At 36.6% G+C, this 21,394-nt stretch overlaps 3 protein-coding genes across 4 annotated transcripts; 2 read left to right on the top strand and 1 right to left on the bottom strand.

The window, feature by feature from the left end:
• The first annotated feature begins 262 nt into the window (after positions 1-262).
• Positions 263-7,536, top strand: LOC141606341 (uncharacterized). 2 transcript variants are annotated; one of them, XM_074425428.1, is made up of 10 exons: positions 263-584; positions 2,028-2,887; positions 4,203-4,332; positions 4,435-4,877; positions 5,483-5,563; positions 5,664-5,762; positions 5,998-6,156; positions 6,278-6,364; positions 6,864-6,935; positions 7,073-7,536. In XM_074425428.1, exons 2-10 carry the CDS (start codon positions 2,132-2,134, stop codon positions 7,391-7,393), a joined length of 2,148 nt encoding a protein of 715 aa, XP_074281529.1. In that variant the 5' UTR covers positions 263-584; positions 2,028-2,131; the 3' UTR covers positions 7,394-7,536. The 2 variants fall into 2 exon arrangements, with proteins under 2 accessions (XP_074281529.1, XP_074281530.1); XM_074425429.1 differs by having other exon boundaries at positions 325-584; positions 1,044-2,887.
• Positions 7,537-8,924: 1,388 nt separating this feature from the next.
• On the top strand, positions 8,925-13,473 carry LOC141606342 (protein REGULATOR OF FATTY ACID COMPOSITION 3, chloroplastic). The gene is made up of 5 exons (XM_074425430.1): positions 8,925-9,351; positions 10,417-10,471; positions 10,569-10,625; positions 11,063-11,140; positions 12,725-13,473. Exons 1-5 carry the CDS (start codon positions 9,052-9,054, stop codon positions 13,186-13,188), a joined length of 954 nt encoding a protein of 317 aa, XP_074281531.1. The 5' UTR covers positions 8,925-9,051; the 3' UTR covers positions 13,189-13,473.
• Positions 13,474-14,841: 1,368 nt separating this feature from the next.
• Positions 14,842-17,646, bottom strand: LOC141606340 (uncharacterized). The gene is made up of 2 exons (XM_074425427.1): positions 17,163-17,646; positions 14,842-15,360 (listed from the first exon to the last, which is right to left on the bottom strand). The coding sequence occupies exons 1-2, from the start codon at positions 17,508-17,510 to the stop codon at positions 15,127-15,129; spliced, it is 582 nt and encodes a 193-aa protein (XP_074281528.1). The 5' UTR covers positions 17,511-17,646; the 3' UTR covers positions 14,842-15,126.
• Between the last annotated feature and the right edge of the window lie 3,748 nt (positions 17,647-21,394).

Here is a 21,394-nt window from a genome sequence, read left to right as displayed (position 1 = left end):
GAATGCACATGAGTGAGAACATAATGTGCTACAAAGGACCCGCGTTGATCTGTGTACTATAGGTCATGTACACAGCCTATCTAGCTACCATGAATGATCGCTCCCGGCCTAGAATTTGAGTCGAGTGTTACAAATACACTAATTTTTCAATAACTTAACGAAAAATCGACTCGATAAATCTTTATCCTCAACGAGGCCATCAGAAGAAAAAGTTGGGAGGAAAAAAACATTGGAAAAACAGATCAAGATACACACAAAAAGCACCTTTCATTTGTAGTGATGAAAGGTCACAAATAAGGGTAACTACTAACTAGCAACCCCCACAAGGCCACAACACAAACTCAAAAACAATACACACAAGAGTGAAAGCAATTGGTATCTATCTACCTTTGAACCCATTTTTGTAGCACTCAATTTTCACCCAATTAACTAACTAACATTGTTTTCCCCTCAATTTCATCCATTTTTCTTCTTTGATTTTTTCTTCAATTTCAACAAAACAAAACCCCAACTTGTGTGTAACATTTACGCGATCTTTTCATTTTTGGCGCCCTTGATTTTGATTGACCTCTAAACCCTAGCAGGTAGCACTCTCAATTTTATTTTTTATTAGTTTTTGTTTTGTTTTTGTTGATTTGAAGTGGGTTTTTGTTGAATTTATCTGGGTTTTGTTTAGTTTTTGTAATTTTTTGTTGGAAATATAGTTTTGGATTTTGATTTGTTGCGATATTAGTGGTTTTAATTTGCTTAAATTGGGTTTGTTCTGTGTTCTACTGCTATTTGTGAGATGGGTTTTGCTTAATTGATTAAGTAGGTTGAGGTTATGTATAAAATGGTGAAAAACTGGATTGGGGTAAACGAAATTAAGCTGAAATAGAACTCGGCAATGATTAGGTAATTGGTTTCTCGAAATAGAATTCGGCGATGATTAGGCATTAGTAGAGGGTGCCTTTTGGTTAGAAGGAGGATTTATAGTGAACTATGAGAAGTGTTTGATTAGGGAGTTCAGAGAGAGTGATTGTGTGTTGACCTTTATTTTGTAGAGAAAAGTGATTGAGCCGATTAGTTGCGAAGGTCAAGGTGAGGTAATACTGAGAATATTGCTGATTTAGTTAGCAAAGGAGTTCAGGAATTTATGTAGTTGGACTGTTGGAGCAGGAGAGTTTGCCGCTTTGAGAGGATTGAGCATGGAATAGAACAGCCTTCAAAAGAGGGATTCGTGGCAAACAACAATCAAAAGTCAACGGAAGCAAAATGCACCGAACATTGCTCTTTGCTTGCTTCCTTTTGTTAAAATTGGATGTCAAATCATCAAAATGCTATTGCTAGTTTTGTGGCACACTTCTAGAGTCCTAGACATGAGAAGCTTTGTGCTTATATGGCGGCCTTTTGTTTACATGATGGAATGTCCGTCATGAGATATGTATATATTTTTGACTTGCGGATTTGTGACAGATTTTTTTTTCTTAAAGTGAAACGTCAAATTGTTCGGCATGGGTAGGCTAGGTACTATGATCAGTCTGAGTAATACAGACGATAGATTTAGATTTAAAACCATGATCAGAATTTATTAGTGAAATCGTTTTATTGGTCTGAAAACACTCGGATAAATGAATCAACTTGCATTTCTGAGAGATTTCTGACACTTAATGACTGGATTATTTGTTCACTCTTAAAGATAGTTTGAGTGATTTGAGTCTTCTCTTAGCCAAGATAAGTTAGTGAGATACCTATGAGTTTACAATGTTTCAAAAGAACATGCAGAAAAAGGAGTTAATTCCTCTTGAATATCATTTTTAATGCTCTTCGTTCATGAGTCCGAGCAAATGGAGTGTTTTAAGTGAATGTAGGGAATATTAATATTGGAAGATGACATAGTTATAGATGTTCGAACTTTCTGCATTTACCCTTTCCATTGAAGCTTTTTTTTGGAGACGAATATAACACCTGACAGTTTCTATCTGTTTTACTGATCTGAAAAAAGTGTACAAAAACTCATAGACCTGCTTTCTCGTTCGGTTTGACAGATAGGAACTATCTACAGCATTATTTTGCCGATTTGGCACAAGCTGGCGATGTGAGCAAGTGTTTTGTTTTTATATTTGTGCAAGTATTGCTCAATTTTTTGTGAATGGCTCGCAAAGGAAATCAACCCAAGCGAGGGATTGATCAAACATCATCAAAGAGTAATAGAAAGGATCCAGAGTTGAAGGTGGTTGCTGATGACCTCCTCGACAGTGAACAGCATAGTTCGCCGTTGATGGCGGGTATTAACAGTACATCTCTAGCTGGGGATGGGAGAAAAAAGAACAGAAAAGCGAGGAATGTAGTCACAAGGGGCGATTTGGTGGATGATATGGGTAATGGACCCTCAGTGCATGATAACAGCGTATCGTGTGAGGATGTGCAAGATATTGGCCGAGTACACTCTAATATGTCACATGCTAGAAATCACAGACATAAAAGTGTGAATGGTACCTCCGGTCACGCAACAAACGAATCGTATACAGCAAACAGACTTGATAAAGTGAACTATTTCCGTCATCTGGCTCTTGAAAGCTTAAGGCCATATGCCAGGTCTATTTTGCGGACTTCAAATGGATGGCTTGAAAAGCATCGACCTTTCTTCATTTCTGTAGCAGATAAGATAAATGGAGCTCGTGATTACATACGATGGAAGTTTGTTCTGATCTATCCGGTTGTTTTGAGATGGCTATTTCACGTTGGCAACATAATGCTACTTGTGACAATGCTTTGGTTGGATTGTGCTCTTCGTGGCATGGCCTCATTTCTGAGGATGGGAACAACATCCTTTCTCGCTGTTCTGTGGTTTAGCATTTTCTCAGTTGTTGCAATGATTGGGACGTTCAAATTCCTGCTTATCTTTGTAAGTTACGTTCATACTTGTGCTTGCCTATCGACAAATTAGATATCCTTAATTAATGACTGCCTTTCTCCTTGTTTGATGATTATGCGTAAGTTGTCCATCCTGTAAGACTACTGTTGATATATTGTATAAAAGTTGGTTGCTGTTTTATCCCTAGTTTAGAACGGGAGAGACAAAAATCTAATCAATAGTCAAAAAGAGCGAAAAAACCTACTCCGTTTCCATTTATAATTTATCCCCAAATGTGTCAGTTGATCGTTTTTACCTTTGTTCAATGCAATCCTTGACTCATTGTTAAGTCATACCTAAAGTCGTATACAGTGTCTCCCCCTTTCAGCGCGGTTAAAATTGCTCATCTTCTACGCAATTTTGAACTACTGAGGTAGTGTTGTTTTCTTGGCCATAAACTTGAGCAAGACACTACTCAATTTAAACAAGAAAGGCCTGTGGATGTCTAAAAGAACAGTCATCGACTTCCGACATCCAAACAAGATCGTATGTGATTTCCTCCCTAGGCTTAGAACTGACTAACCACTCTCCAAACACTTGTATTTGCTAGGAAGCCGATTTTGTGAAAATTGTCTTTTAGCATAAGCAAATTTATACTCAGATTGCCTAAGCATATTTATAGTCAGATTCCCCCGTTCTAAACTGAAAAACAAATGATTCTAGAATAAAAATACCAATCGACTGATGTGAATTTGAAAAGCAGCAGGTTCTGTCAAAATGTTTACAGAGCTGCATTGAAAACGCTCATGTGGAGTCCCATCTGTATGCTTATCTCTACCTTTCCTCTGATCAATCCTCACGCAAGGACGGAAAGGAAGAGTGCTTCTCGCACTTCAATAAGATCCTCTTTTAATCTTGTATTTCCATTAATGAAGTCTGACATATTTAGAAGATCATATGAGCTTATTTAGGACTATATGCCTCTTACTACTCAAAACCTACTGTCTAGTGGCCAAGTTAATGATGAGCAATTGTGCTCATGACTAACCATTTTGGCCGTAGTCTTCAGTCTGTTTGAGATGTAACAAATGTTGCACTTAAGAATTGTGGTGGTGCTCTGACTGTGGCTAGTGTCTGAGGATTGATTCAGTAATTACTTGCTTAGTTACGTTATGTCAGGATCAAGGAGATTATTTGTGCATCCTTGCCAATATGATAAGTGTGTCAACTGTCAAGCATATGTGATCTACTCTTTGCCAGGAATCGTCATGTTACTATTGGACCTTTGAAATCCTTATTTCTATTCTAGGCTGAATTTTAAGTGCTTGCATTAAGATTCTAATCTTACAAAATCCTTGATGTATAGGCTGTTGCTGCTTTGCTTGGAGTTTTGGTGGGATTTGTTATCTCATTATCGATAATTGCTGTTAGTGGAGCAGTTGTTCTGTGGTTATACGGAAGCTTTTGGACAACCTCTTTTATCATTGTTTTGGCAGGTGACGGTTTAATCTTTAACGCATTCTATAAGTTGATTTTATGAGCAGTCAAACTGTCATTATGACTTCTGAAAAAAAAATTGTTTCTCATACAAATTGCAGGATTGGCATTCATAGCAAACAATGAGCGCCTTGCTTTACTGATAACCACTGTCTATTCAGTATATTGTGCTTGGGCATATGCCGGGTGGCTTGGATTACTTTTAGCATTGAATTTGTCGTTCATTTCAAGTGATGCACTCATATACTTCTTGAAACATAACATTGATGAGCAAAGAAATGAGTCATATGCACGGACAGATGGATTTTTTAATGAACGAAGCTCGTTTGCTGGTAAAGCACATGCTCCACATTCTGACATTGGTTCAGGGGAATCAGTAGATCGGAATGCTGGTGACGCTTCTACCAGTGGGACTGATTCTGAAATTACATCGGAAGATGAAGTTGTTCGTTTGCTAAATTGTGCTGATCACTACTCGGCTTTGGGTTTATCCCGATACCAGCAAGTAGATGTGTCTATACTGAAAAGGGAATATAGGAAGAAGGTATTGATTTCTTCATATCCAATGCCCACATTTTTGCTGTTTAATCGTTGTGTAAATTTGCTCACACTTTTTACCCGTTTGACCTTTTCACCAATAATTTTATTCCCTTCCGTCCTTAAGAAGAACTCTTAGGGAATCTCCAATTGTAAGAGCTACTTACCAACTTTCGCTATTGCCTCATCATCCCAATTCATCTAGTAAAAGACGAATTCTCCTAAAAACCCACTCATTGATGATAATGGGCTTCATATTTTCTCTATTTCTTCATTTGCAAAAACCAAGGAAGCAACTTAAGGGTGATCGTCAATGGCCTTTTTCCCCCCCAGAAGTTCTTCAATAAGGAACATTTTACTGAAAACCAACAATTCGAATGATGACAAGTCTGACACCAACATAGACTGTGAATGCCCGTAATCTTCTTAAATTCCATTGGTGTAACTGTGTAAGGCGCCCATGGTATTAATGGGTTGCAGCTTGTATGCAAGTCTTCATTTGCACTCTCGTTTAGCTACTCATTCTTACTACGAATAAGTGGAAATTTAGTCAAATTATCTTACCGGACCTTGTTTCACCTGATTACACTTAATGCTCTTTGTTGTCTATAGGCAATGCTTGTTCATCCTGATAAAAACATGGGTAATGAAAAGGCTGCAGAAGCTTTTAAGAAACTTCAAAATGCGTATGAGGTATCTTGTCTTTGTGTCTTGCTGTTTTCTTACCTTTCTTGATCTTGCTTTTATATCATACTTATTTTATCTTCTCTTGGGAAATTGTTTGTTATGATAGATTTTGCTGGATTCTCTGAAAAGAAAAGCTTATGATGATGAACTTAGGAGGGAGGAGTTGCTGAACTATTTCTGCCGATTTCAGAGTACTTCCCAAAAGGTTTTTTTTTTGCTCTGAGTTTCTCTTTTGTTGTTTCGTAATTCAAATTTATGTGTCAAGTAAGAAATGTGAATTCTATCATGTGATTTGATTTGCCTCATAGCAATCTAATCACTTGTGCTTGACCTGTTTTTAGGTTTAAAATTTCCAAAGAAAAATTAGAAGTAAAAAGCATGTGAAATTATTTGTTAATTTTTAGTCTGCTTGAACTTTGACATATGATGATGATATGCAGAATGGACGACATGGCTTCTTTCCTAATGGATTTACTCACCCCGAAGGTGATGGAGAGGACCCTTTGGGCGAGTCAAGGAGAATTGCATGCAAGAAGTGTGGAAGCTTTCATATGTGGTTCCAAACCAAGAAATCCAAGTCAAAAGCAAGATGGTGTCAGGTTTGTCAAATTTAGATTTTTTGTGTGGATAAATTACGCGGTGGGTTGTGCCAGTTGCTGTTGTTCAATTGTACATTTTATCTTCCTACATGCATTATCTGATAAATTTCTCATGCTGAAGGATTGCAAGGATTTCCATCAAGCTAAAGACGGGGATGGCTGGGTTGAACAGTCTTCCCAGCCTTTGCTCTTTGGGATATTACAGAAGGTAACAAACTAACAATCGAGTATTATTGAAAATAATGGTATCAAATAAGCCCTTAATCCCCTCCTTCGTTCCTACCATAGTACCTAAACAAGCCTTAGGGCTTGCCTGGAATCCATGAAATAATCAGTGGGTAAATTTTATTTGGGTGATAATTACTGGAGAAATTAATTACCGTGGTAATGAGTTATTTGATAATAGGTTTGGCATATAAGAGTAATGTTTACTGAGGAGATGTTTTACTCCCTTAATCATTACCCAGGGGGGAGGGTGGGTAATGTATTACCCCTTCATGAGGGTAATATATTCGGGAGGTGAATAGTTACTCTCGTACCAAACATGAAAAATGCACCTCACATATCACTCCCATATTCATTCCCCCTCTTTTACCCTCAATCCAAGCAAGCCCTTACTCTTACAAGTAAGCCATGTTTTGTGCGAGGGGCACCTTAGAAAAGGCGAGAAGAAATTTTGATTTCTTTCGGTTGGATATGGTTTGCAGGTCGATCTACCCATTGCTTATGTTTGTGCTGATAGCAAAGTGTTTGATGCCACAGAATGGTATATCTGTCAGGTAAATGATCCTTTGCGCCTAATGCCTATTAGCATCCTTACGAAGTTAAATTTCACCGTGCTCTATTTCTCATTTCCTAGGCGAAATATTTGCTATATACTCAAATCTAATAAGCTCTAGTCAAATTGCATTTATAGGGAATGAGGTGTGCTGCAAACTCTCACAAACCAAGCTTCCATGTCAATACTAACATTACAAAGAACAGTCACGGGAAAGGATCGAGTTCATCCCATAGGGGTGGGGCCGCAGCATCCAACATGGAGGAGAACATGACCGAGGAAGAGTTCTTTGAATGGTTGCACAGCGCCATGCAATCCGGGGCATTTGAAAACTTTACCGGGAATGATATTCCTGAGACGAACACAAAATTTAGCTCCAAGAATGCAGGTGGGACACAAACTAGTGGTGGCAGTAGTAGCAGCAGTAAAAGAAAGAAAAAGGGTAAGAAGCAATGGTAAAAAGATAGAAGGAAACCGAGTGTCATTGTAATGTTGCTCACTCACATCCTAAAATTTTACTTGTTACTGTCAGCATATTCTTGTGATTTGTACCGGCCGTTGTCGCCAAATGAGGCAGTGATGCAAAGTTTTCCGACCCCATCTGTAGTCCTTGTGTTTCAGTCCACTTTTTGTTTGGTTTTACTCGGTTTTGAGCCGTGTAGTTCGTTTTTGGGCAGTGCACCTCCTACAAAAGAGTAGTGGTTTCACTTTCGGGAAAAAGAAAGAAAGAATAAAATAGTGTTGCTTTGAGCATAGGCATATAAAATCGATCTAGTACACGGCAATCGCACCATTTCTTGGTTATGGCTCACTGTAGAGAGGTTTCATCTCAAATTGAAACACTGATTTTGCTTCCGATAAAGTAGTTTATTTAGGTGAAAAAAAGAAAACCACTGACGAATTGATGATGAATCACAAGAAGCATTCGGAGGATAACTAAACGCGTAAAATATACCAGATCAAGTTCAACATTGTTATTCAGTACCCGGAAGGAGATTGTCATAATTGTTGGTGAGGGATTATATCTGGTCAATACTCAATACCAAAGAAGTTTAACATTGTCAACATTTTCACTCCGTTTTACTCTCTACTTTCACTGGTGGTGTTATATTTGTAGAATCATACGAAGCTGTGGAACTTTGGAAGGAGCGTTCCGCCACCATGTGGGTTCACATACTCGAAACCAAACTAAATAGGTGGTGAAGAAACCCAATTTTTGGTGTAAAGGCATATCGAGACATATGACTGCATTCCACAAGATTTTTTTTTTTTTTTTTTTTTTGGCAGCTTCATTCCACAAGATTGAGTCACAAGTTTAGTTCAATCAGCATCGATCAAGTGATTACGTAGTTACAACTACAAGTCATATCACTATATCTGCACTAAATTCGGGTCATTGATTGGACAGATTATCAACCAGCACTACATCGTCTGTTTTAAAATTCAGAACAATGATTATAAGCTCATTATCAAATCGTTTACAAAGTACTCCCTCCGTACCACACCAAAGGTAACGTAGGGAAAAGTGAAGTATTTAAGAAAAAGGTGGAAAAAGTAAGGGTAAAGAGGGAAAAATAGGTGGGATATGTAATTGTAAGTTTAGTTGTGGGTTGGTAAGTGGGGTATGTAATGACATTTTATGTAAATATCAAATGAGTATAAGGATAACTTGGTAATGTTGTGGGCCAAATAAGGAATGTTACTTGATGTGGTACGTCCGTTTATAGTAAGTGTTACCTTTGGTCTGATACGGAGGGAGTATTTGTTTATCTTCTAAGCTTGAATTAATTAAAAATTAATAAGTAAATCTTATTTCAGTTATTGTTTAACTAATTTATAATCGAGTCATCAATTGAGTCGAGTACATGTCACCTTTTACATGATTTGGTTCAAGATGGGTCGAAAAACCCGAGTTGCAACCATTATTGATTTTACCCAAACCCCTATTCGATTCAGATTTACAATATGCCGTTTCAAGCGATGATTTATCGAGTCAAGTCGAGTCCGTCTTAACCCCCTCTTAAACCACCCCTCTCTCTCTCTCTCTCTCTCTCTCAAAGGCGCGCACCCTTTCTATCCACTCCTCTCTCTCAAAGTCTCAATCAAACACCATTTCAATGGATACCCTTATTACTTCAGCCTCAAACCCATCAATCTCCTTCCTTTCTCCTTCCCTTTCAAAACAATCATCTGGGTTTTCATTATCTTCCAATTCTTGCTTCATAATTCGAAATGGGCACTCTTCATTTGTACCAATTTCTTCTCATAATTTGGTTGGTAGTAGTAGAAGGAGGTCATTAATGGTGGAAGCTAAAAAGGGTAATCAAAGTAAGAACAATAAAGTTGATTCTCATAGTTTTGCTCCTAAATCTGATGAAGCTATTGGTCCTTTTCCTGAAGCTGTTCTTCTTAAACAGGTCTTCATTCTCAGTTCGTCTTGCTTAAGACCGGCTTAACTTAAGACCTTTCACGACATGCTTTTATTTCAACCTCTACTTTAATCGGGTGTGAGAGTTGTCTTAAGTTAAGACGGTCTTAAACAAGAATTGGTTAATTTTAATTAATTTGCTGTTCTTTATTTGAAGTTTTGTGTGTTTTGGTTGGTTTTTGTCTTGTTATTTGGAATTTAGTTTAATGTTATAATTATTTTGAAAATGGATTGTTTTTTCTTGTGTTGAAATTGTTTAGGTTATTGTTTTGTTGTATGTTTTCAGAAGTTTGAGCTTGAACTTAGGTTAATTCTTAGAATTTCTACTTGGGTCGTGTTTCGAATAAAGTTGCGATCTTTATTCCCAATTTAGGCAGCACAGCTTGTAATGTTTGTTAATCTGTAGTATTATGTAGGTTTTCAATATGAAATATGGAGGGAAGTTTTAGTTGTGCTTTAGGAGTTTGTTTGTGAATTTGTAGAGCCTGAAATCTATACTTGGTTCTTGGTGAGTAGGCGATTAGCTAAACCATTGAAATAGTTTGTAGCTTGAAATTATTGTTAGCTTAAAAGCCGGGGTAGCAAAGCTAAGGTAGTAGCAACTAGCAAGTAGCTTGATGCCTTGATGGCTTGACCATTGGAATTTGGAGATGCTCTTAGTGAAGTCTTTTAGGGCTGACATTCCGAATTTGTGGAAGTTGAGCAAAATAAGTGAAGATTTGGTTTGGGGAACACGCCTTGTTGTGGTAGAAATTCTTGGTTTGCTCACCTAGTGTAAATAGTCCAGTGAGTCTTGTATGACACTGTCTTACGTGTAATAGCGGGAGACTAAAGGACCTAAATCCTTGAATATTTCTCGTTTATTTATAGGATTCATCGGTTTGTTTCATGGAGCAGGCTGTTTCATATAAGGTTTTATGGTAATCTGATATGTTTTGAGTGCTCACTCTATGCCCCTCTAGCCGCTTTGTATCACGGGCTTTCTGTGTGTTATACCTTTTGTCTTCAATTTCAGCCGTGAAAGATACTTATTGTATGCTTTTTGAAAATTTAGAAAAAGGTCCAGGAAGATGGCAGAGCATTGCCTGAATTCGCAGATGAAGATGAGGGTAAATTATCTTAGTATCAAATATTTTTCCGATATAATCAGACAGCTTTTCACCGGGTTGCAGTTTGCTTATGGATTAATGTTTGTCTACACTGCAGAGGAACTTTTCGAGTTTTTGAACCTTCAGCTGGAAAGTGATTTAGATGCTGACCAGAGTAAGCACACTAACTTTTTTTTTTTTATTATTTTTTTTTTTTTTTACATTTTGGAGGTTACTTTCATTGGTTATCTCTAGTCCTATTGTCTTCCAAGATAGTATGTGGTAAGGAGTATTGTTTTCCGAAATCGCCTAAGAGAAATAACTAAATATCACTATTGTTTCCCATCATTTCAGTTAATTTTCTCGAAATAAGTACACCCTCCTCGACTTTTCACTTAAAATTTCTTTTGGCCTATATATTTGCTCTTCCTTTTGCTCTGTACTGATGGTATCCTGCATTGCTGACTTGACCCTTTCAAACATTTACCTGAAATGAGTGGATATGTATCCATAGTGTGATCGTGCTAAAAGTAGTTTAACTGCATTTGAAACAATGGTTGACGTTGTGAACCTCTTAAATTTTTTATATTTCATTTTCTTCTTTGTATACAGTGCGTCACTATGAAGTGGTTTATCTGATCCATCAAGATCACAAGGACAAGGTTGAGGATGTGAATAACAAGATCCGAGGTAATTGCTTGCATCAATTTTCTGTTTTTTTTTTCCGTAATCGTTTGTTTAAAGGATTTTTTTTTTTTTTTTTTGCGTCAGCGTTATATCTAGACATGAATAATTCACTAGAATACCCGACTTGCCTTGTTTGACTTATACATTGTTCATGTTAGTTGGAAATTTAAGCCATTCGATCAATGGGTAGAGGCCATGAGAGAGATACGAAAGCATTGTGGAGTTCTTTACTCAATGAATTTAAGCCGTTTACTCAATGGTAGTAGTCATAAAAGATTTTAGTGTTTCCACTGTGTAAACCTGTGCCATACTACAACAGTGACTTGCGTACGACCTTTAGCTCATGGACCTTCAAATCAAGATGCTGGAAAAACTGATCGAAGTGGAAGTATTGAACCGTGGATGTGGATATCAGTAGTAGTAGGTTATAACTCACTCTACTGAAATGCTAATCTGGATTAACTGCTAGCACTAAATTCAGATCGGGGTAGGTGAGCCTTAATATCCCATGGTTACTGGTAACTTGGTAAGTGGTAAGGGTAAACTCCGATTTGTGAATTAGGCATTTAAGGTTTCAAAATATAAATGATCCTTTTTTCTTTAGAATTGAGTAATTCAGTATAATAAAGGATTGGCCCTCCATTCCAAGTTTCCAACCCCTACCAAACACAGCCTAGGAAGTTGAAACTTCGTCCGGCCAGCTGAAAGAGAGAGGATTGGGTTAGCAACACAAAGAGACTGTTTCCGAATGACCCAAGATGAAAATTGCGTCGAAAACTACATTGAATGACTGGTACTTCACAATAGAAAGAAGCGCAATCACATTAGTGAGCCATTTTGCTTTATTCCATCATAATCCGAACCCAAAGAGTAATTAATCTTTGGCTCCATAGAAAAATGGAAATATCCAGAGGATTAATGATTATGGAAAATTGTTTGGCCCGATTTAAAGAGCATTGTGCTTACAATTTCAGAAACTTTGAAGAAAAAGGATTTGAAGAGCACAATCCAAAACACCTTGCTTCTACCCGTTTCTGAAGAGAAACAGGGAAGGGATCTCACAGTACACTTTTCACATTTCACAACCGGAACAAGTGACTACCTTCCTTTTTGTGGGGTCCTTAAAAACAAGAGTGGGGAAGTTTTACCATCTACCTTTTGAATTTCTTAAATTGTTACTCTACATTTGGCTGAGTCTTCCTCTTCTGTTTGTCGTACTGAGGTCTTCTATGTCTATGGAAATTCATGAATGGATTCGGAGGCATAGTGCTAACAGTTTTTTACGAAGTATTTTTTTTAATGTGGTCCTACTATTAAGCTTTACTGGCTCCTTGCTTTTTATCATAACATTAAAAACATCATCATAGCATCTCAAAGGTTAATAGTAAAAAGTTTTCTCGATGACATAATGGAAATTGCGCCAAGATCGTATTGACTGAACTACTGCGAAATAAGTAGCGTTAATTATTTTAGCGAGTCATTTTGTGTTACTCCATATTCTAAAGCCAATTAGTCATCTTACTATTTATAGTGATTAAAATTTGTATTTGATCAAAACCCTTTACTGATACAATATTCTTGTTGCAGATTTTATAAGGGAGAAGAAAGGGAGAGTATGGAGGTTTAGTGATTGGGGCATGCGGAGACTGGCTTACAAGATACAAAAAACAACACATGCCCACTATATTTTGATGAATTTCGAGTTAGGGACTCAGTGGATCAACGAGTTTAAGCAGATTCTAGACCAAGATGAGAGAGTGATTCGACATCTTGTAATCAAGCGGAAAAATGCCATCACAGAAAACTGTCCGCCGCCTCCCGAGTTCCACACGCTGCGAGCTGACATGGTAGATGAATATGACGTTGACGACATGGAGGAAGACGAGGATGAAGATGACGAAGAGGAGTATGATGACGATGAGGGGGACTTAGAAGGCGATGAAGATGATGAGATTGATGGCGAAAATGTTAGCAGTAGCCAAGAAACAGATAGTCGAAAACCCATAGCCAAAAGGAATTCAAATACTAAACGTGAGAAGGTGCTTAGATAAACCGGTATTGCCCGTAATTTTGAGTCAACAGCATGATACTGTGCCCTCGAGATCTTCCATAGTAGGCGGAATTATGAGGTTAGATGTACACGGCCTTACCTCAGGTACAAGAGAGGCTGTTTTGGATACCTATAATTTCGAGTAATCTGGTAGTAGACTAGTAGTAGATGTATTTTGTCATTATATCTGTAATCTATGAACTTTGTATTGTTTATTAGTGTAAATGGGGATGCTAAGAAACGTTTTCTTGCCATTTAAATATATCAATCTGGTAATATTATTGGAAGATCGTAAGTTCGTAACATTGTATTTTGTGTTTCTGATATTGTCGACGTCTTGACATTGTGCTTAATCAATTGTGCTTACGCCTGAACATGCTTCTGATTTTGGCGAACAGAAAAGGAGCCGTTTTTGATGCACCAAGTTAGCTATGACGAGCGCTTAGTTATTAATACCAAGAAATTAGACCGGGTCAGTTCTCGACATATTTGTTTTGTGTTTCCAAATTTGGGCTGACAATTTCATGTTTAAACTATTTTTTAAGTACATTACTATAGTTTGGTATTACCACAATTATGCTAAATACAATTCTATATGTCTAGACCATTATCAGGCTAATTCAATGTCTAATCATTGATCGAGTTGAGTATGGTTCATGCGTCTGCCGTCATCTTTGATCAATTTCAATTAGTTCAAGTTAAGTTGCAAAGATAGGATTGTTGCCGGTTATTCGTTTAACCTTGTGCCGGGATTGAATCCATTCCAATTCATTATATTAATTAACAAATGTTTGTCTCGGGGCCAATTAGCAGTGATTCAGGTTAGCTTTTGCCAGCTCTACCGCATTGCCATTTGCCAATTTGCCACAACAGTACGAGTTTATTTATGAAGCTGGATCCTAGACTTTCGAGTACTGGCAGCAGTGGGCTGTCCGTTTTCCAATGAACAATGATGTTGCATAAGTATCTGGCCCAACCCAACATACGGTAACCTCTTCATAGTAAGCCCATTTGCTCATTCTCTGCCACATATCAAACAAACCAACCTTATCACGTCATGTACTTGCATAAAATAAGTTGGAATTGCGTATAGATAAACCAAAAAAATATATTCACAAAAAATAACCAATAAAATATATTTTAATTAACATTTTATGAGAAGGTGATGGAATAACAATTTTACACGTAGCATTATTCTTCTCATTTTTCGTAAAAACAATTTTATGCGTGGCTTGCTTTCTGCCACACGAGGAATAAATATCAACCAAAATTATCCCACGACGTGGACTTTAACATGGAATTTTGTTTTTTTAGTAATTTGTCTTACTAAGAAAGATGTATATTATTCTACCCGTAATAATTATATTGGTATGGACAATACGTCAAAAGTTCGAATCCTTACCAATTATATTGTATTTTAAATCAAGTTTTTACACTTCCATACACGAGTAATCGGGTGGAGCATAGGTAAGCATCCTTTATATGCGTGCCTATGTTGGTGTCAGTTCAAAGAACCCAGATCCAAAACATTGGATAGGCGGCCAGGCCCAAAATGACTTGCGGGTTAAAGTAGGTATGGTCTGAATTTGAAAAGGTGGAGATTTAGTTAAAAAAAAAGTAAACTATATGGTAAAACTAAACATCAACGACGCGGTTGAAGTAAACAAGTCTAAGATTTGATAAACACTACTTGAAACAGTAAATCAAATACTACAGGTTCTCTAACCGTCTAACCGAGTTCATAACATGTATTGAAAGCTACGATTCCCCTACTTAAAAACATAAACTCCACCATCAACTAAAATGGTCAGTAACTCAGTATGATGATATTACACAGGTAAAAGATATAACCACCATACCCATTTATGTCAACGACAGAAACAGAGGTATATGGTTTGACCAAAACCACCAAGCTTAAGCGGTACAGGGCTCAAGCCCACTACCGCTTTGATGGTCTCTCATCATCATCATCATCATCTCCATCGTCATCACCAGAATCATCTTTGCTTGGGCGCTTGCGCTTTGGTGGTGCCTCATCGTTGTCATCATCCTCATCATCTTCATCTACATCAGTGTCTTCATCTTCACCATTCTCATCTGGTTCAAAGTCGGATGCATCAACCTCATCTTCAGCACGGCCGACGGGGCGGACGAGATACTCAGTGTTGGGTTCCTGTACATTCAGAATCAGAGGGTTGGTGATACACATAATTGGACAGTGATCCACATGTCACAATTGCAAATACACTTTTCCCAACCGTAGATTATCATTTAATCACACTATCGACCACACCCTAAGGGTGTGTTTGGATAGCAAAAGTGGAGGGAAAGAGAGGGGAGGGGGAAGGAGGGAAGGGAAAGGGAGAGAAGGGAAGGGGAGGGGAAATGGGATGTGGGTGTTTGAATACAATTTCCCTTCAAATATTTCCGTGTAATTGAGTTACACAAGTACTCTTTCCACGTCCGTCATTTGTTTACCTTTTATGTTCATTGTGAGGGGTATTTTAATCAAAGGTAAACAAATGATTAGAGGAGTATATGTTATCAATATTCCAAAAAAATGTCAGATTTTAAAATAAAATTACATGTTTATCAAATTAGTGTGAATTAATTTAGCTGTTAGTGTACAAGACTAGCTACTAAGACAGGAAGTACAACAATATGTGTATTTGACATTAGAAGATATGCCTTTTCATGGGATTTGGAAGAAAAATAAGTAGGAAATGGATATTTGACCTCTCTTGTTTGGATACTAAGATTGATTTGGAGGAAAATGGATCCATCCTATGATGAATTCAACATCCATCATGAATTGGTCGCCACCCCTATTGACTTGGAAACCGCTTCTCCCCCCATCATCCCCACAAGGCCAACAACGAACACATTACACCAGATCTAACACCCACAAACACTACTACCGAGTATTGTAATACGATATCTAACACCATTATACTTTTTTGTACGATCCCTATTTCATCAAATGCAACATACTCCCCAGTAATTAACAAAAATCATGTTTCACCAATTTCTCAGATTTCCAAACAAAAACACCTTTCCAGGAAAAAGATAACAATAATAATAACAATTGGTCTCCCTTGTGACGGGTTACCATTTGTGGCGGATATTTTGTGAGTTAAAATGGTAACAAAATGGGTTAGTGGAGAAAGGGGACCACATGAATAGTGTTACAGAGAGAGAAAAAGTGGGTACTTTAAGAGGTAAAATGGTATCCGTCACTCAAGAGTGACGGATATGTGCCGTCACAAACAAGAATTTGTGTAATAATAATAATAAAATCAAAGAATTTTAATTTATTTTGCAAAAACACCCTTCCAGACTTCAGAAATTGTCTCCAGGACATATCTTAATCGAAAGTACACAACAATAGAAACCCACCATTAATAAAACTAGAGAGAGAAGAGATCTGAAATAAAGATTTTATCAACTTTGTAGGAAACATCACAAATTCTCAAGTGAGACGGTCACTCAATATTACTAATTCTCACACGAGACGATCTTTTCAACAAGACTAACGTAAAACTATGACAAAACGGAAGTGTAAAACTCTAGACTTGTGTAAAAATTAAACAAGTAAAACAATTTTACCAATAAATCTTCAGATCTACTCCATATAACTACAAATCTACAACATCGGCTCGCATAAATTAGACTCCAACACAAACTAGCATAACACAACACAAAAATCATCATCTAACAACAAGAAAAAATAAAAATAATCACAAAAAACAATTAACTGGATAAAAAAAAAACATGAACACAGCTGAATTAAACAGATCTAAAGATTTCAACGACTAAAAAATAACGATAACTACAGTAACAGTAAAGTAATAAGGATAACAAGAAAAAATTAACAGATCTGGTTATTTTTAAGGCATGAATTTAAAATTAGATAAAATCAAAGTAAAAATTGCAGTTAAAAATTAACATAAAGTAAAAACGTGAATTAATTTATACCTCTTCATCATCGTCATCGTCGTCATCATCGTCATCATCGTCGTCGTCACCGTCCTCATCATCGTCGTCACCATCATCATCTTCATCATCAACGTCTTGAACCGAAGGAACATCAGAAGACGGTACACCTTCCTGCACACCATCACCGTCCTCATCATCATCTTCATCATCATCACCACCTTCTTCATCGTCATCATCTTCATCAGCATCATCACCTTGATCAACAGCTTCTTCGGCGTCCTCCTCGTCATCATCGGCAACATCAACAACCTCGTGCTCTTCCTTATGACCGTTCATGGCAGACTTCTTCTTCAATTCGATTTCTCTCTCGTCGTCAACAGTTTTCATGGTGAAATTGATTTAATTGGAATTTCTGGAAATTTCTAGGGTTTTGTTTTGGGGGAAATTGGGGAAACAGGGGAAGAGAGAGAAAAGAGGGAAGGGAGAAGGAGAGTTTGGTTGGTTCGTTCAGTAGCGAAGCAAACCTTTGGGCTTGGAGTGATCTGAACCGTTGGTTTGTGGGAATGGTGTGGATCGGTGACGTGGGGGTGTGGATCGGTGACGTGGAGTATGATCCGACGGTTGTGAGGTGTGGAGTTTATGAAATTTATGGATAGGTTGTGTTTTCTAGAGGTCACGTGATTTGCGCGTGGATATTTAGGGTTAAGGTTAGTTGTTGTTTGAGGATTTGGGATGTGGAATATTCGGTGATGATAGAGCGGCGGGTAGATGGATTACTTGACAAGGGATTGGGCTTGTGGGTTCGGGGTTTGGTGTTGGATGGTAAGGCCCAATTCTACTTGTCAATTAGGGTCCTGCTATATGTCGTCGACAATTTACTAATTATCGTCGACATTTAATGTAAATTTCCAAGTTTGCCCTCCATAACATAACTCCATTTCCGTCTCACTAAAATGCAATTTTCGTCTCACTAAAACACAAGTCAATTTCCGTCTCACTAACGGCTCACTAAAATCTTTCAAACAAAAAAAAAAGACGGTTTTTCAAAAAAAAAAAAAAAAGCGGGATTTGTAATTAACAACATGAACGAGAACTTAGCGATTATCGATTACCGCACCAAAAATTAATCTAAGTCAGAAAATGATTTTTTTTTTCAAAAAAAAAAAAAAAAAAAAAATCCGGACGAAAAACATTTTCGTCTAGACCAAGGTCCGGACAAAGAAAATTTTCGTCCAGACCATGGTCCAGACAAAAATATTTTTCAATAAATTAAAAAATTAAAATAAAACGAACTATCCCCGAACGGGGTTTATTAGTAATTATTAATTATTTTTTTACGAAAACAAAACAAGACGGAAAAAATATAAGGGGGTGTGAGGGAGGGGTAGTTTTGGAAGTTCATTAAAATTGTCGACGATAATTAGTAAATTGTCGACGACCTTTAGCAGACAGGGTCAATTATGGGGTAGAGGATGGGTTGGAATATTGGGTACCAAGGCTCGTTCTTTATGGCTTAATTTCAGCTTATTTTAGTTTAGTTCAGCTATATTAATTTCAGTTTCATTCAGTTCAATTCAGTTCATTTCTTCATAAATTAATTATTATTTTAACTCCCTTCAATTTAGTTCAGCTTAGTTTCATTTGGTTCAATTCAGCTCCCGTCAGCCGAGAAACGGGTCCAAATGGCTATGTATTTGACAATTTTAACCGAGGTCCCAAAACACCCCTTCCACTAAAACAATTCAATTAAACTAACAACTAACAACTAATCAAAACTAACAACTAAGATCGAAACTACTCACATAATTGAAAAAGTGAATTGTTAATCAAAACTAACAACAAAAATCAAATTACAACAATTTAATCGAAACAGTAATTTACTAACCGAAACAACGTTAAACTAATCGAATGATTCATAGAAAGGGTGAGGGTCATACATGAAACCACCTCATCAGTATTATTATTATTATTAGTTTGTTACTCCGTAATTCGAATAGTTTAATTATTTTGTTTGTCGATTTGTTTGTTTGTTTATTATCGAATTAAATTGTCACATTTCCAATTAAGTGTTGGGGTGGGACTCGTGGGAGGGGCATTTTGAACTATTGGTTAGGTTATTTGTCGACGAGAATTAGTAATTTTGTCAACGACGAAAAACGTCGCCATTGATATTGGATATATCCATATAGGATCTATCCCAGTATTTTGGTATCTAGCAAATATCGGACTGCATATACGAATATCCCTATCACGACATTCACGTCATTTTAAAAGTTTGAAACATTTTGTTAATCGCAATATTATTGCATGACGATCTTTTTGTTTTTTAACTTTATTAAAGTTAATTAAAAATTGAAAGCCACTACATTCATGATTTCATGTGATACATAGATTACTATAATTGTTACATTATGTATATGGTTTATTCTAACAATCAAATATGATAGTATGATACAATATAAACAATCAAATATGATACCATATAAAAGATCAAAAGCAGACATAAGGGAGTTTTTGTTTGGTTACCCATAGAAATTTATGGGAGTTTAAAAATCTCATAAATTGTAAAAAAGCTTTGACTTGTTTGGTTGACATTATTTTTGTCAAAACCGGTGAATTGTAAATTCATGGGATTTTTCTTTTTTGGTTATTGGAATTTCCCATGAATTAAATGCCTATATGGTAATCCCCATGTCAACCAAACAAGCATATCCCAGAAATTTGATGAAATCCTTGGAAAATTGGAGTGATCTTTAGTCATCAATAATTGTAATTCCATATAATTAAGTGTCATTGTCAATCTAAACAAGTGCGAATTTCACCTTCTAATGTCCTAATCACCATTTAATTTTTTTTGGCACATGTGTATGCCAGGATGATATTAGCGATTGATAACAATTCTTACTAGAATTTGTCACGTGTAGCTTTAAAACAATAATACATGCTCATACCAAAGTCTCATATATAATTTGATTGATTGATTAGATATTTAAAATTTCCTCAATTGATAATAAGAAAATTATATAGTCTGACTAAAAGTATACTTTGTATATTGGAGTAATACGCTTGTGGTTTATTTACTCATACTCGAATAAATTACTCTTCTAATTAGTAGCAAGTGTGAATTTCTCACAAAAAAAACTAGTAATGATTGCTAAAAAACAGGGGAACCTAATTAGCAGCAAAAATGGTGTAACACTCGCACCTAGGGATGGCAATGGGTGGAATATGGATGGGGTGGAGCCATATCCATATCCATATCCATTTAATTTATGGTCATCCATATCCCACCCTCATCCATTTAATATTTTTTCATCCATCCATATCCATATCCACAGGGTGAAGCGGGTGGAGCGGGTACCCGTTGGATATTTTCACAACTTATAAAATTTAAAGATAATATATCGTAAAAAACTTGTGGCGATAAAATTAAAAGGCATACATAAATCAAGTAACAATATGTCTTAGCAAATAACAACCCAATATATATCCAACAACAAAGTGTCTTTGCAAAGCAAGTGACCATACAAATAAGCCACGCTAACTACAAAGAAACCAGCAACGCATTATATTATTGATTAAACTAACAAAAGTAAGTTACTTTGATTAGTGAAAATAACAATATCCACATAAACACAAGTTTTACTTTTCCTAAATAACAGTATGATATTAAAATTAAGTAAAATTTCTGATAAAAAAAATATATACTTTTGAAGGGAAATCATTAATAACCTAAATAATTATTAACTTAATAAAAAATTAATTATAAATATTAATTTCGGATATCCACATGGTGATTAAGCGGGTGAGAGATGATAATCCATATCCCACCCTAAATTCACTCATATCCATATCCTACCCTAAATTCGAAAAATATTCGTCATCCATATCCCACCCATTAAATTTCGGGTGGATGGATATCCACAGGGTAAGGGTGGGACTGTCATCCCTACTCGCACCCCCAAAGTTCAAAAAGTGATTAAAATTATCAATTTTCACAATCCAAAAATCTATGAAAAAGCTAAATTTGGGAGGGGTCAACCCATTAAATTACCTTCAGTATCTCGAAGGAGATTGCTCCAGCTGTCGGTATGAGATACTTCTGGTCAACCCAAAAAAAACTACCCAAAAATCTATAATATGAATCCTTAACTTTAGGTTCCCCTACAATAATAAAAAAATGCATTAGACCAAAAGAAAAAGTTCACTAAACGTCTAAACCCACATGTTTGTACTTGACTTTCATTTTCGGGACCCGTCTTTGTCTTGGT

The sequence above is a fragment of the Silene latifolia genome, chromosome 10 (genome assembly GCF_048544455.1).
Source record: "Silene latifolia isolate original U9 population chromosome 10, ASM4854445v1, whole genome shotgun sequence".
Taxonomy (NCBI): Eukaryota; Viridiplantae; Streptophyta; class Magnoliopsida; order Caryophyllales; family Caryophyllaceae; genus Silene; species Silene latifolia.
This window is presented reverse-complemented; position numbering and strand designations above follow the sequence as displayed.